The sequence below is a fragment of the Dipodomys ordii genome, unplaced genomic scaffold (assembly GCF_000151885.1).
Source record: "Dipodomys ordii isolate 6190 unplaced genomic scaffold, Dord_2.0 Scaffold74, whole genome shotgun sequence".
NCBI classification, from domain to species: domain Eukaryota; kingdom Metazoa; phylum Chordata; class Mammalia; order Rodentia; family Heteromyidae; genus Dipodomys; species Dipodomys ordii.
Window position 1 is genome coordinate 3,016,228 of NW_012267290.1, and position 16,884 is coordinate 3,033,111.

At 49.1% G+C, this 16,884-nt stretch overlaps 1 protein-coding gene across 1 annotated transcript in view; it reads right to left on the bottom strand.

Moving 5' to 3' along the window:
- Positions 1-11,721: 11,721 nt before the first annotated feature.
- Mcph1 (microcephalin 1) overlaps positions 11,722-16,884 on the bottom strand; it is a 150,710-nt gene continuing 145,547 nt past the window's right edge. Inside the window, exon 14 of the mRNA XM_013024245.1 lies at positions 11,722-13,014. Within this exon, the coding sequence (XP_012879699.1) occupies positions 12,959-13,014 (56 nt within the window). The 3' untranslated portion in view covers positions 11,722-12,958. The remainder of the gene's footprint in view (positions 13,015-16,884) is intronic.

Here is a 16,884-nt window from a genome sequence, read left to right on the forward strand (position 1 = left end):
GTTTCCTGTGGCCCTGGGGCCTGTGAGGCATCACTGGAGCCTCTCTACCAGCCTCAGTGTCTCATGCTGAGGCCTCGTGGATTTCCCTGGGAGCCACGCAGGACCCGTGAGAACAAGTTCAGGCTTCGAGTCCTCACCCAACTCCTGCTGTTAACATTTCCAGTGGTTCTGGGTGCGGCCTACCTCAATCTCTGAGCTGAAAGATTGGGTCAGACTCTCCAGGGCCTCTCCAGCTGTAAGTGGGTTCGTTCACTTTCTCCCGAAAGTGACCGGAGACAACGCCATCCGATTCATTCCTAGCCAGACCTGAACCGGCGGACAGCCACCATCCCATCCTGCATCCCTCCCCAGATCCTGGACGAGGGAAATGCAGAGGGATCCGTCCCTCTGAGGCCTCAGGCTCCCTGAAGCACGGCGGCTGCCTAAGGGAGGCCTGAGCGCCGGTCCATTCGGCTGATTCTGAGTGAGCCTGGCCGTCCTGGGAGGAGACCCAGCTCTGCTGCTGCGGCCAGGCCCGAGGCCAGCATGAGGGAAGGATTCTGGCTCTGTCAGGTAACCGTGCTGCTGAGTCGCTTTGCCCCCGGGGTCCCCCGTGGCTGGCTTTGGCTAAGGATTCACCTCAATGGGGAGTGGGCAGTGGGAGCTGTGGAGGTCAGGGGGCAGGCCAGACCCACCCCTGAGGAGCCACTGAGGCAGGTTGAGACCAGGCGGGGCAGGATCTGTGGGTGCTCAGAGCCACGGGCCTGGGCGGCTTCCCTTTCCCCTGGCCCCCAGCTCTGCTTCCTGTGAGGGTCTCAGAGTTACCACGGCAGGTCCTCGACACGGTTCTTCCTCTCCATGACAGATATGGAACTGGAATGCCCCTGGGCAGTGTCTGCACAGGCCCTCGTTTCATAGCCAGTCACCCCTGTCGCGGTCACACCCTCCCCAGCCTCTGTGCTGATGTCCTGGGTGCCATTGACCCAGGGATGGGCCTGGACCCCTCCCCACGCAGGGTGGTTACCCTCCCATTCTTTGCTGGGAGATGCAGGAAGGACAAAGGCGTCTTGAGGGCACAGAGCATCAGGCCTGATCTCCACAGCAGCTTCAGGAACACCCGAGGACCCCTTCCCGCGTGGGGCGCACGTGGCATCCCCCAGACCACGTCCTCCGAGGCCTCCCCAGGTCCCGTGCCCCGGAAGGTTCACATGTCACATGAAATCCAATTCTGTTTTTGTATGTCTTTTCATAAAAGCCGTTAGAGGAACAGGTCATCCCAGGACTGCATGTGGGGTCTCACTGAGAGGAGCGGTCATCTGGGACTGCACGTGGGGTCTGAGGGGAATGGTCATCTGGGACTGTACGTGGGGTCTCACTGAGAGGAACGGTCATCCAGGGCTACACGTGGGGCCTCACTGAGCCTCTAGGTCTGGGGGCTCAGACACATTAATCTTGGGGTAACAGCAAGTCTGTTGAGCTGACTGATTTGCAGCAGAGGCTAAAAATCCTCTGGAGTTGTGACAAGGAAACAAATGATTAGCTAGCTGTGACTGCCCTTGGCCTCCCTCGATCGCTCTCACTGGCTTTGTCTGCCCTGGACTGCTCTGTCCATAGCAGAAGCCTCAGGAACCACGTTCCTTACCATCCCTCAGATCAAGGAGGTTGTCAGTACAAATAATAATGAAGTATCTCCCAGTGTTATATGGGAAATTTCAATAAAATTCTTTTGTATGCTCAGAAAAGAAAACTATATATACATGTAGATAGTCGGCAATCCTATGCATCTACATGGTCATTGCCAGTGACCTGACCGCTGACTCTTGGCATAGTGTTGAAATGGAACCCTTTAATTTCAAAGGTGGAACGATTTGCCTGGCACATCTGCTTCTCAGGTGCAAGGATAATAACAGCCCAATTTTGAGTGCTGGCCCATACTTGTGCAGTGTGTGTGCTAATCCAGCCGGGGACTCGGGAGCACCTCCGTTTATCCAGCTGGAATCACGGGAGCCTCATGTTCATCCTTTGCTTTTTCCATTTTTAATGGGAAGAGTTCACTGGAAACTCAATGAATTCCTCCCAGATACTTGTCAAAAACAACAGGCTCTTCTTCAGGGTTGTTACAAGGACTTTCCACAATCATAGCATGGCATCACTACTATCACACTCCAGAGTAAAGCGTCTCTGTGGAGGGCGTTGTATTTACTAGGACAAGAAAACAGGAAAAAAACGGAAAGCTTTTCCAAAAGAAAGATTGAACTGGAAAAGCATTTTTGGTTAACCATATTAACTAGGGAATTGAGAGAACGATGGGTATTCCTGTCTGTGAATATCATGGCTAGTGGGAGATCGAATGGATGTGAAAGCAGTAAACAATGACATGCATCTCCATAGGTTATGAAGCTCCAATTGTGGACCTAAGTGAGATTCCGAAGCCCCCCTCCCTCACTAAACCCCACTGCTTAGTTTGATTGTATTAGCATAATTCAATTTAGATGGGATACTGTGTTCTTGACATGACTTTAACTTTTCTCAAATTTCTCCATGATTGCTCTCTTAATTTATATGCCTATACTCATGACTTTAAGAATCTCATCTACTTCATAAAAAAAATTGCAGCCATTATCCTTAATTCATTTACTGTGTTTATCTCCAGGGATAGTTTATCTTGTTTGGCAGAGGCAACTTTGTATTATTAGTTAATTATAAGTAATCTCAAAGTTAGCATTTCAGATTGGGAGGGGTCACATGGAAACAGCTACAAGTATGGAAATAGTTTAAGCTCTCTTGTTTCCCCTTTTCTTTCAGAAGCTGTTACTAGTTGCTATGACTTAATTGGTAATATGCTAGCCAGACACCTCAAGAGGTTCTTTAAAAAAGGGAAATCACACACTCGCTGAGATGCACCGGCCACTTGGGGCTAGCAGATTTGTGATTTGTGATTTTTTTTTTCTTTTGCACCAACCCACATTCCCTCCTCCCAGTGATAATTCCATCCCAAAGGTTTCCCTGAGGTGCCAACCAGTGACGTGTGGCTGCAATACTAATCCCATCCATTGTGGTCCCTGGAGACCAGAAAGAACATCGGGCAAAATGCAGAGAAACACAGTAACTGACACACGGAGAGCCTCTCCATCCTGGGGACAGGCTTCCCTCACATCCTCTGTCTTTTGGAAACGTGTTTGGACAGAACTTAGGTTATGGAATCAGACAAGTGGAATTTGAAGTTTCTCTTTTACATTTAGAAGGATGACTGTGAGCAAGCCACTGAACCCTTAAGAACATGCATTTTTCTCCAGGATGGAGGCTCACGGGGCTCACTGGGCCCAATGAGATGATTAAGTAAAGGGTAAAGTGCCCCCTCCCCGCTTAGGATGGGGCCTATGCATGTGTTTCATGTTACTGACTGTTACATCCTTAACAAAGCAGTTGACTGCTCAGCCTCCCTGTGTATCACCTTATGCAGGTCAGCGAGGAAGATGACCTGGGCATTACTGGCTGACCCAGGCTAGGGGAAGATTTAGGTGCAGAGAGTTCAGGGCTAACAGGAAAGGTAGAAAGAGAAGGTTACAAAGAGCAGGGTGAGTGACTGGAAAATGAAGCTATGATGTCTCTTTGTAGGGTGACATCAATGCCAAGGCTAACACAGGGAGCGCACAGGCCACGCCTCCTCCTGACTGACCTAGTTCTTCCCGGGGAAGGAGGGACGAGGAGAAAGGGGACTTAGTCTTTTCTCATATGTTTGACCCCTGATCCTCCTTGCTTTCTAGGCTAGAGTAGCTCCCTTATTTAGACCCCAGGGGGTGGCTAAGACCATACTGGAAACTGGAAACTGTTGTATACTGTGCTTCTTCCTATGTACACATGCTCACCATAGTTTAATTTCTAGATTAGGCACCATAAGGGTTTCATGGCAAGAGCTACTAATAAGAGGAGAATTGGGGCCGGTCCCTCTTCTTGTGTTGTACTCACCCATCTTGGGAAGGTGTGGATGACCCAATGTCTACTGGATCCAGAGAGGAGTGGCGTGAGGCACCCAAGGCCTTGTGACGTCATATTAGAGGCGAATGCAGTGGTTGCTATGGCAACCAGGACAGTACCTCCGCGGCTCCCGCGCAGGCAGTGTGGGGGGCCCCCAGCACGTCGGACCAGGGGTGGGCCGTCCCAGGGCAGGACAGTAGATGTCCCCATGCCATTCATGTGGTAGAGGATAGAATGGCACTCTATAGCACAGAATGGTATGTGATGGAAAGCTTGCGCATGGTTTACTTCTGAAATTCTCCATTTGATACTTTCAGACCATGATTGATGACAGGTAACAGGAACTGTGGAAAGTAAAACTGAACAGAGGGAGACGATTGTGTCCGTGTGAAGACCTGGAGCTGAGTCACTGGAGACAGCCCTGGGAAATGCAGATGCAAAGCGGGAGGATCCCAGGCTGAAGAAACGGCATGGAAGACCCACGCTTATGCTGGGTCTCGTCTGCTCAAGCTCAGAATGGAAGCAGAAAGCAACCGATGCTCTGAGCTCCGGTGTCAGACTTCCGGGGCAGTGGCCGAGATGAACTTCAGTACCTGGTCATATGCAGAGATCACTATGCAGAGAGGACAAAGCCTTCCACCAGCGGACTCCACCCTTCCCCGCCCAGCGGGTCTCCTTGGGAGAAGGCGACTCAATGTCCTCTGTGTTCCACCCTGCCTGGCTGTAACCGCAAGTCCTGCAGCTCTTGTCTGAGGGAGGCTGCCCCGTTGTTGGGAAAGCGGAGGATTCTAGAGCCTCCAGGCCACTGTGACTGGTAGATTCTCCGGCAACCGTGGCCCCAGTGCTGGGTGCGTGGTCCACTGTGCCACTCCTTCCAGGCTGAGTGACAAGCACCCCTCAGCACCCTTCTGGCAGCCTTTCGGAGTCCAGCTGTGTACGAGGCTGCCTTAGAACCTGCGGGAGGCTTTGCCTTTGTGGAGGGCATCAGGTTGGCACCTTCTTCCGAGGGCACTTTGTCTTGTAACCTCCCCAGGTGCAGCCTTCGTTCCTTCCTGCGTTCCGGTGTCTGCTCTCCTTTTCCCCACAGCTACTCTTGGCATCTCTATTTCTTAATCCTCGGGGGTCTTAATTCCCCTAAATGATGCCATTCCAAACTATCCATAATGGTGGTCTCAGCATCAGAAGGGCTGAGCCAAAATGGAGTCTCCAACAAGAGTTTGAAGAGTGATGGAGAAGGAAAACATTTGGTTCTTGTCCTCCCTCGTCTCCACTTGGAAGTCCCGATGGTCGCCCAGTGGAAGTTCTCCGTCCCTTTCGCGCTCTCTAGCTTCAGGACGTGAGCACTTGCTCCCCTCACCCCCATGGCTTCTCCCTCTGCCCTCTGCTAGCTGCCCTGAAGACCATGGATTCCCCCATACCCTAGCTCCTCTTCTCTCTCCCATTTCCTCTGAAGTGTGGGGTGAAGCTGCCAAGATAAAGACTTGTTCCTGGGGTGGAGGCCCCAGAACCGCCCCCCGCCCACCCCGAAACACTATAGAGCCGGCCCTCCATTCACACACCAACAGTCCAAGGTCAGTTTAGGACAAAGTACAAATGGCTTGGCCTCTGCCCCACCAAGAACGGAGGGACCTTAGGTGTAGGTGGGCTAACGCGGCACAAGTCTGCATTGAAAACTGCTGAATAAAAAGGGATAATCTACCGCATTCTTTTCTGTAATTTATTTCAAATCTGCGATGCCTCGATTATACTATGGGTAAGTTATATAATGGTCGGGCCAATAAGCAAATACCAGCCGAGGCAGTGTTTCTGTAGGATTCCAAATGCTTGGCTCGTTAACTCACACAACACACTGTAATTTGGGGACTGTTGGTGTCTTGTAACCAGTAAGATGCAGACATGAGTGATTTCTTCCAGACTCTTTGCTTTTAGGAGAGTCTGGAGCTGGTCTGTCAGCAGCTATAGTCTCCAGCCGGCCAGAAAGACTCGAGTATGCATAGTGGTGCTTTGTGGCTGCTCCCTGGAGCCAAAGAAATAGGAACCATTTGGTGAAACCCACTGTCCAGGAGGCAAAAACCAACTGTAAGCCAACATTAGAGTGAAAAATGAAAGGAAACCACAGATAATTAGGTTAAAAATCCAAGGAGGGGGGGAAGGAAGGAGACATCAGCAGGATTAACTGGTTGGAAAATGGTTAGGGAAGGTTCCTCAGGTGAGCAGCGGGTGTAAGGAGTGCTATCAACTGAAAGGTAGACTCTCCGTTGAATTCTAACCACAAGGTACCTTGCCATACAAGATTTCAGCAGACTCCCAAGTGAATGACAGAAGCAGGGCCAGGCCTGCAGCTCCGGTTCTCAGACACAGGAGGTCCCAAGCAGCCTTGGGGACCTCTCACCGTCACAGCTCGAGCAGCAGGGGCGGGGGGTGGGTTACAGCGGTACGTGGAGCCTGTAATGGGATGTAAGTATCTGATTAAAGCCACTTTTTAGTGCAATGTATCAAATAATCATAAACTTAGTTCCAGGTAGGAAAGCCTAAGGAATTTTTTGGCTGCACCATTTCTTTTCCCTGGGTAATCTGACGCCATCCTGGGGCCCATGGAAGCCCTCGGGAGGCTTGTTGACCAAACTCTCAAGCACTCTTGGTTTAGCCAAGAGTTGTCATCTGCTTTTGTTTCATTCACTCATCCCTGCAGACTTTGAAGACAAATGCCCTATTTCTGTCCTTACAGTGGTTATCCAGAAAGTCCTTTACACCCACCTCGGAGAGTAGCATTCAGGACGAATGTACATCTTTCTGAGTGCAGCAAAGGTCTCAGGATGCCCTCACCTGCTGATGCCGCTTCCAGCCTCCGTGCTGAGTTTGAATCCATGTCTGTTTTTGACTTTCCAGGTTGTGCCACTATTGTTTCTTATTTAACACGCATTTCAATGTGTCCATTATTTGTCACGTCAAACCTCAATTTCCTGAAGCATGTCCTTCCATGGTTCTTTGTGAAGTTCTTTAGTGGGAATTATTCCTATTTTCAAACTATTTCACCTCACCTTGCAAGTTTCACTGGATTTTCCAATTGCAGATCTGTAATTATTTTCTAATATATTAAAGATATTCCACTTGCTCTGGTTTTCATTGTTATTGCTACAAAGTTAGCTGTAGGTCTCACTTTTTTTTTTGTGCCAGTCCTGGGACTTGAACTCAGCGTCTGGGCACTGTCTCTAAATTTTTTTGTGCTCAAGCTAGTGCTCTACCAATTAGCCACAGCTCCACTTCTGGAACCTTTCTAGGTTGGCACTCTAATGCTTGAACCATGCCACCAGTCTTTGTTTTTGCTGGTTATTTTTGAGATAGCTACAATTTTAGGCATGAGCTACTGGTATCCAGCTCTCTCCTGCCATTTCTTAAGTAGCTGTAGCATATATACATTGTTAACACCCATACATATTACATATATATTCTCTCATATGTGTTTGTGTGTCTATTCATTTATCTACCTACCGATTATCTATATACTCACAATCAATGCCTAAGTCCATGTCTTGCCACTCATCTTGGTGGTCTGAAGTGGATCTATAATGAATTCCTGAGTCAGGGATAATTCCCATGTCCTGGCATACTGACGTAGTTTGCTTGTGTCTTATTTACTCACAAGTCAGTTGCTTTGGACATAATATTCTCATATGTTCTTTCCTTAAATATCTTAAAGATGTGATTTTGTTTTCCTCTCATAAAAAGCACTGCAAATGAGAAAGTTGGATGATTAAATTTTTTCTTACCTGTCACATACATTTGAAAAAAATTGCTATGAACTGAACTGTGTCTCCCCCAGATTTCTGAAGTCTTCTGGTGTGACTGTGCTTGGAGCAGTCTCTCTGTGCAGCTTTGGCCGCGGCTGAAGGACTCTGGCCTTCAAAGCCAAACATATTTACCAGGTCTAGACTTTGTTTAAAAAAACTTTTTGTGTCTTCCATGACTACCCAACTCCCAAGGACTTCCAGTAGATCAGGCCCTGGCCTACATGGCCACTCAGCTGGGTTGGTTTCGAGAGTGTAGTGGGTAGACTGTGGGCCTCTTGCTCTCACAGATAAAACCTAAAGCAAAACCTAGAGCTTTGCTCCAGCCGCCCCTGCGGTGCTTTCCAGGACCACCTGTTCCCACTGGGGGGTCAGGTGGGTCAGGGCTCCCTTCCTCCTCCCTTGGACACTGGCACCAGGCAGGAGTTTTGGCCCATGGAGTGTTTTTGTCCCCACTCACCTGTATTTTGAAAACTCCTTGGTTTGGGCTTGCTACTTGGGTCATATATGTTTTCAAAAATATTGAAACACTGAATTTTATCATTCTAATATTTAAAAATTCTTTGTTCCAAAATTTGGTGCTATCATTGAGGAGGATTCCTTGACCCTTCATGTCCTTTAATTACTTTCAACGTGTTGAGCCCACTTGTTGGTGTGTGGCATGGTTTCAGGAGGATTAGATCAGGCCGGCACACCTGTCTCATGAAGAAGTCTGGTCATTCTTTCCTACGCATCCCAAACCCATCCTCTCCTACTCTCCAGCCCTTCCTCCAAAGCCACTTCATTTCTCTAAGAAAGGCAGGAGAGCCTCTCTCCAGTGACTGACACACACATCTGAGTGGCCTTCTGCTGTGCTACCTTCTCGTTGCTCCTTGGGATGCACAGCCATAGTGCAGCCCATTCTATCCTCATTCCTTAGCAGGTCCTGGCCTCTTCCTGGTCCCCTCCCACTCTGCAGATGACTATGCTTCCTCTGGACATGGATCAGAGGTCCATTTCTTCTGCATGTGTCTTCTGAAACCGTTCTTTTTCTCAGAGAACTAGCCCTTTCCCTCCAGGCTTCACACCGAGCTTTTCACCAGGAATAACAATTGGTTTTCTGACCCCAGGCTCTTCAAGTCCATCAGCTATCTGAGGGCCTGTGCTTAGTTGTTTGATACAAAAGAAATGCTAACTGTTGGCTCTTTCCATTTGGTTTAAAGCAATCTCTGCCATTTGCTGGACGGTGAGCACTGGCACTGAGGGTGGAAGGTGTGCTGTGAGTCCGGGCGGGTTACGACTTGAGGGGTGGGTACAGGACTCTGCTTTGGGGGATCCTGTGGACAAGATGTCTGTTTTAAAGTAAGGTCCCTTCACCTTGGTGACAGGCCAACTGCTCGGGCACATTAAAGTTAAAACTCATAGTTCCCTTTGCTCCTTTTCTGCCAAGTTAAAGATGTGGGGACTTAATCCTAGGGTTCAAGCATTTTATGTCTAACGTGGGCTCAAAGGCTATTCCAACGTGGCCCTGGAATCCAATAAATCTTTAACAACGGGCGTGGTCGAAAGTACTGGAGCAAAGCAAGCTGCCAGATTCTACAGTAGGTCTCTGACCACTGCAGTTTCCTTCTGGGCTCTGTGGTCACAAGATGAAGTGACAGTCTTTCACTGCACCTCTGACACGAGGTTGATTTTGTGAGATTCCCACAGACTCCCAGTTTGGTTTTAGAACAAGACCTATAGCCTAGTGAGCCACAGCCCTTCCCAGACCCTTCCCCTGTCCTCCTAGGACAAACAGTCCTTTCTCTCTCTCTCTCTGACCAGTTCTTAATAACTTAGTGATTGGGTTTCATGTCGCTGGCTGAGTCTGGGGTCTGGCTGATAACAGGTTCTTGGGGTGGAGCCCTGAGGTCTGGCAGCCTCTTCCTTTTCCCGCTCTCTCTGGTCCCTGTGCGGCCCACACTGCTAGAGTGGTTGCCTTGAACTGTACCCCAGCCTGTCTCTTGTTGACAGATGGGCGCTGGGCCAGCCCAGGGCGGCTTTCCTCAGATCAGTCCTCTCCCCTTAGCGTTGGCTCAAATCACACTTGCTGGCTTGTAGGAAGGCAGATGAAATGAACTTTTGCTGTCTGTCTTCCCTCTGGACTATTAAAGATAGAACAACTACTTGTTCCCATAGATAAGCTGTGAATCCAAAGTGCTTAAAAAATTGAAACCAGATTAATAAGCGACAGCGGCTGCCAACATCGTAGTGTTCTAGGTGGAGCCGAGCCCTGCAAGGGCTAGGGCTTTGGGAAAATATTAACGCCTAAGCTGGGGACTTGTCCCAAGGAAAATGTTGGTTTAGCCTGAAGACTATTTGTATGCTCTTGTTTAGTTACAGGTCAATAATTTTAATTATTGTCTCAGTTAACAGTTCAAATAATAGAGGGATAAGACTAGATATTGTCTTCTTGGCATAAAAGCTTGAGTAGTTTAAAATAAAACTGGAGAAGAAGCAATACTGTGAGCAGAGGTCAAGATTTAATTATAACCACAGATAAGTCTCGGATAGAGATATCCGGGCCTTGTATTATGGTCAATTAAGTCAAATAATTGTTGGATACACTATAATCATAGGTAAACACATTTTCTACTCCTTCTCCACGGCCTGGGTGATTCGGACGTAGACCTGTGTTCTGTGCACTTGCTGGTTTCTGGGGAGCTGCTGTGAAGGAGCTGCTTGTGTTTGGGGCAGGTAGGACTCTGAATCCAGCACACTCACAGTGAGCAAGGGCGCTCACACGCTGCTGTGCGGGGCCTCGGGCTGGCTGTGCTGAGAACGCTCATGAGCCTGCCAGACTGCTGTGAAGACCTGGGGACAGCGTGGTGGACAGGATCCCCCCTCACCCCACTATGTCTGAGTTTGGGCAGAGACACGCCATGGGACCTCATGCACAGAGGACAGAATGTACATGGGGTGCAGGAATCATCTGCTGACTTTAAAACAAAGGTGTCATCCAGGATTTTCTGGGCAATGCCAAGGCCATTCATGTCACCTTGAGGGTCTTCAAGTGAGGTAGCAGGGGCAAAAGAGTGTCAGCGTGAAGGGAGCCGATAAAAGATCCTGCCACCATCCGGCCATGGCTGTGGAGCGAAGCGGGGGAGGGGGGCTGTGATCCCAGGAAGGCTGAAGCCCCCCCCCCCCCCGCAGGAGAGCGGGCTCTCCCCAAGGCTTCTGCTGAGCAGCACAGGGCTGCTGGCATCTCGACTTTAGTGAGAGCATTTCTACTGCCACAAAACCCATGTTGGCATCTAGCAAAGAAGGGGAAATAAGAAAGAAGAGATGGAAATTAGGATTGAGCATAGAAAAGAAGGAAGACAAAGAGAAGCAAAGAGGGGGCAGAAGGAGCAAAATTGGAGGGAAGGGAGAAAGGAGAAACAGCCAGGAAGGACCTTGAATTCCAGTTAGCAAGGAGCTTTACCTCCTCAGAAACCTGCTATCTGAAGGCAGCCATCAGTAGGTGTCTTTATCCCTTAGGGAAGATAAGGAAATTCAAGCCTGGGCTGTTTCAGCAATACAACCACAAAACATCGGATGGACGTGTCAGCAAAGAAAAAGGACACAGCAAATATACGACACTCACACTGCGAAGGGAAGAAAGCTTTGAGCTTTGAGGGTTTGGATTATGTAGATGCCTGGATTTTTCCCCCCAAAATTATTGGTAACATTGCTGATCAAATATTGTGACACTGAGAAAAGTTATGTAAAAGTCAGTTGTGGTTGCTTACCTCTCCCACAGCGTTTCTCTGTGTTGCCTTCCTATAGCTTCACTGTGCTGTAATACAGAATCTTACCTGGTTCTGATTGTAATAAAATAATTATTTCATAAACATTTCCCACATTGGACCAACTTTCATAATTGTAAAGGTTATTTGACATTTTATCAGACTGATGTATAACCCACTAAATTATTTGGATGTTGCTGAATGTTTGTCTCATTTCTTTTCAGTTTAGTTTATACATCATAAAGATTTCTTCTATTAGGATGTTTTATTTCTATTATGTGTATCAAGGGTGTGGATATTCTTATGAATAAGCCACTGTGCCAAATTACCTGTCCTCAGTCAGTGTACATATAGATGGATGAGTTGACCTTACTGGGGTCATACGCTTTCCAAACCCTGACACTTGTCTTAAAGTCTTTAAATGAGCGAATATGTACTTTTGATGAGCAAGGGAAAAAATAAGAACCCACCTGCCCAGCCTCAGAGGTCAGAGTGGGAAGGAGGTTTAATAAACTGCAGGAGAGCACTAAATTAGACATCACTTAGGGCAACCTTGGTGGGCATGATCCGCAGGGAGTGGAGGGGGGGTTACGTCAGGGGACGGAGGACTCAGTGGCTTCTGCCTACAGGCCACGCTTCCCTTGCGAGCAGGGCACATGCGTGGAGCGTGGTCCAGTCACTCTTTGGCACTGCAGACACAGCCTCTGTGGACAGAGGCTAGGGCGGCAGGCATTTTCTGAGTGAAGCGTTGGGCAGATAGGACTCCAGTCGCTCAGACAGGGAGCAGACAAATAAGAGAAAGGGAACAATACCGTGTGGTGAGCATTCAGTGCCATCTCCCCTCCTACCAGGACTGGCGTTCCTCTACCTTCCAGGGCACCGTGGGCCGGTGCAGGCTTCGGCCTCTTGCCAGTGCTGCGCTGCCCACAGGAGCGAGCGGCTCACCTCCTCATCATACAACACTGCCACATGTCCTCCACAGTCACCGTGGGGGGACCTCAGATACACCAACGGAACTTCAATCACAGGCGAACAGCCTTCGTATTTACTAGGACGTGTTACATCCCAAGATCTTGGGATGTAAGCCAATAGATGTATGGGGTTCTCTGGCTATTCTTGGCAGTCAAACAATTGAAGTTAGTTTTTATTCTGGGAGTACAATGCTTTAAGGACAAACTTCGGTGTCATTTTAATTATGATTATGACTAAGGTATAAAAAACTAGCCTAGCAGAAAAAGCACCTAGCGGGAGCCTGGCCAGCGCTGCTGGGGGATACAGACACGACCACCAGCAGGTCACGCATGTGTTCTGGAGACGAAGGCCCCCTCACACGCAGGGCGGACGCGGGGCGGACGCGGGGCTGCAGCCATCCTCAGCACGCGAGATCCTTCTTTTCACAGCCACTTCTCACTGGGGGATGTAGGTAGCTCTGCAAGTCTGCTGCAGTGGCCACAGGCCAAGCCCTCGTCACTGAAGAGACAAGTAGTTTTCAAAGTCACACACCTTGTGCTGAGTGATGGAATCTGGGGAGAGAAATAAAACCCATTTGGCAGTTGTAGACAGTGGAACAGTAAAATGCACACATGAAATCATACCTTCAGAGTCCTAAATGGTTCAGAGTTGTGACAGCTTCAGGCCTGCTTGTCCTTACAGCACATGTGGCTTTTAAATAAGATAAAATAGAACAGAATAGCACAAAAATAGTTCAGTTTCCCAGTGGCAAAGGTCACAGTTCAAGTTCAGCCAGCTGTCCTGTTAGGTTACAGTACCCAGAGTAGTTTCCACCATGCTGGAACATCCCGAAAGAATTTGCAACACTTAGAACAGATCATCAGTGTACATGATTAGCAAGCTATAGCTAACATATATAAAATTCACATAAAAGCTACCCACCTTCACATGTGTTCATTTCAATGGAAATGTTTTCATTAGCATACATTAATTGTACAGAGGGTTCACTGTGGTAATTATGTGGATGTGTAAAATGTACTTTGAACAGATTCCCCTATGTTGTTTCCCCTTCACCCTTCCCTGGAAAGACATTTCTAAAAAAAAACTGGAGTTACACCTCCATTTTTATTGTGCATACTTCGAGGAAGGATAGTGAGATCAGGAAACTCTGTGAATGACAGTTGCTTGGATTCTTAAGATAATGAAATAAAGATCTGCTGAACCCACGAAAGCATCCATCTACCCACCTACCTACCTACCTACCCACCCACCCACCCACCCACCCATCCATCCATCCACATCCGTCCATCCATCCATTCATCATCCATCCATCCACCCACCCACCCATCCATCCATCCATTTATCCACTCATCCATCCATCTATCCACCCATCCATCCATAGCCACTCACCCATCCATCCATCCATCCATCCATCCACCCACTCATCCATCCATCCATCCATCCATCCACCCATCCATCTATCCATCCATCTATCCACCCACCCACCCATTCATCTATCCACTCATCTATCCACCAATCCATCCATCTATCCACTCATCTATCCACCCATCCATCCATCCATCCATCCATCCACCCACCCACCCATCCATCCATCCATCTATCCACCCACCCACCCATTCATCTATCCACTCATCTATCCACCAATCCATCCATCTATCCACTCATCTATCCACCCATCCATCCATCCATCCATCCATCCACCCACCCACCCATCCATCCATCCATCTATCCACCCATCCATCCATAGCCACTCACCCATCCATCCATCCATCCACCCACTCATCCAGCCATCCATCCAACCATCCAGCCATCCATCCACCCACCCATCCATCATCCATCCATCCACCGACCCATACATCTACTTCCCTCCCTCTCTCCCTCCCTCCACCCTCCCATCCATCCATCCACCCACCCATCTATCCATCCATCCACCCATCCATCCATCAATCCATCCATCCACCCTTCCATCCATCCATCCACCCACCCACCCATCCATCCATCCACCCACCCACCCATCCATCCAACCACCCACCCTTCCATCTATCCATCCATCCACCCACCTACCCATCCATCTATCCGCCCACATCCATCCACCCACCCACCCATACATCTACCTCCCGCAGTCTCTCCCTCCCTCCCTCCACCCACCCACCCATCCATCCATCCATCCATCCATCCATCCATCCATCCACCCACCCATTCATTTACTGTGGTGTGGGAAAAAAAGCTAGCTGGAGAGGCACTGACTTTTCATTTTAGAAAAGATAAAGCAGAGAATTGAGCTCTTGATTGTAACCTTAGCTGCTCAGGAGGCAGAAGGATCATGGTTTGAACACAGCCCAAGCAAAGAGTTAGTGAGACCCTACCTCAACCAACAGGTCAGGTTCACACCTGTAATCACAGCTACCCAGCCGGCAGAAGTAGAGGGATCATTGTCTGAGGCCAGCCCTGGGTGAAAATGTGATACCTTGTCTAAAAAATAACCAAAGTGGGAGCACAGAAATGGTGGAACAAAGGGTGAACAAATGCAGCAGTGATACTCACTAGACACTGTTGAAAACGAATTACACAGCTTGTGGGGAAGGAAAAACTGGGAGAAAACGAGGCAAGGGGTGACGCTGCTCACAAAGAATTGTACTCACTACCGACTTACGTAATGGCAACCCCTCTGTACATCACCTTTACAACAACAACAACAAACACTGAAAAGTACAAAAAGGCCAGGGGCATGGTTCAATTAGTAGAGCAACTAGCAAGCTTACAGCCCTGATTTTTAAAAAATATAGAAACAGTCAGCTAAACGCCACTCCCCATTGCCTGCAACTGGGCCTGGTGCCTTGCGTGGTGTGACCTGTGGGCTTGTCACAAGCGTGTGGCCCTCAGGTGGAGTCCGATCGCTGAGAGGCGCTGGCAGTCGCCGGGCCCAGGCCCAGCGGCCCTCACAGCGGGAAGGTGGCTTCCATCCAGGTTCATCTGGCATCTGAAGACCACCACGTCCTCCATCCCAACACCATGGACTTTGAAGAACCTCCAGACACCCAGGAAGTGTGCCTATGTGCGTTATGCCAGTCCCAGCTAGCGGAGGGAGACAGGAGCTGCACAGGGCAGTTCCGAGGATTAAAAAACAACACGAACAAACAAAAAACTCACCAGAAGACAAAAAAACAAAAACGTTAAAAAAAAGAGAAGACTATTACTTTAGCAAGTTTCGGCCCAAGTTAAACAAACACAGGTCGACTAGCCATCTTCGGTGCAGTCACACAGTTAGGATATGGGATCAACACACGGCCAACCTTCTTCTACGTGGCAGGCAGATCACGCTGCTTAACTAACACTCCAGCTGCTAAGGGTGGAAGGTGGCTGATGATTGTGCTGCAGATCTGGGAGCTTTGTCTTTGCTTCTCCAGTCAGTGACAGAGGCTGGGGCTGGGAGAAACAGCAGGGGCTCTGTAGCCAGGCAGCGTTCAGGGCACGCACCTCCTCTGCTTCCCCGTGGCACCGAGGCCCCGCAGCCTCTGGGCACCTGCCAGGCCTGGGCACCTGGCAGCAGCCCGGCACAGTGGTCACAAGTGTTCCCAGAGGCCCTTTGCAGGATGAGCCTCGAGCTGCCCCGGGCAGACCTGCTGACCTCCAACCAGCAAATGGAAAGTGGCTGTGCTGGGCTCTAGAAGGTGATCCAGCGAGGCACAGAGACGCACACACGTAATCAGCCCCAGCCACTCTGGAGGAAGAGACAGGAAGATTGGGGTTTGAGGCCGGCTCGAGCAAAGTTAGCATGAGGCTTTACCAGAAAAACAAACAAAAATAAAGGAAAAAGAGATCAAGCCTGGGCCTGGTGACTGAGCCAAGGCCCTGGGCCTCCACCTCTGCTGTCCTGATTCTTCTTCATATTACCTGCTCTCCATGACAGATACTGGGAATACTTATTTAATGATGCTTGATCTATTTATGTTTTAAAAATAAGTAGACAATGCTGGGTGTCAGTGACTCTTACCTGTAATCCTAGGTACTCAGGAGGCTGAGATCTGAGGATTTCAGTTCAAAGCCAGCCTGGACAGGAAAGTCTTTGGGACTCTTATCTACAGTTAACCACCAAAGAAGCCAGAAGTAGAGCTGTGACTGAGTTCAAGCCTAGAACCAGCACATACACACATACATACACACGCACATGCACGCACACACACACATACACACACACACACACACACACACAGAGGTGGGCAAATCTCAGAACATTTACAAGACTGCAAATCAGTATTCAGCGAAATTACTTTTTTTCACGAGGATTGTTGGGGGAGGTGCTGTTGGCTTGGGTTGGATTGGGCCTCTGTCTTTTATGACAGTTCACGTTAGCAAGGCCCCTCAGGCCCTGTCTCTTGTGGTCCTCATACTGGACACAGGAGGGACACGGACCCTGGAAG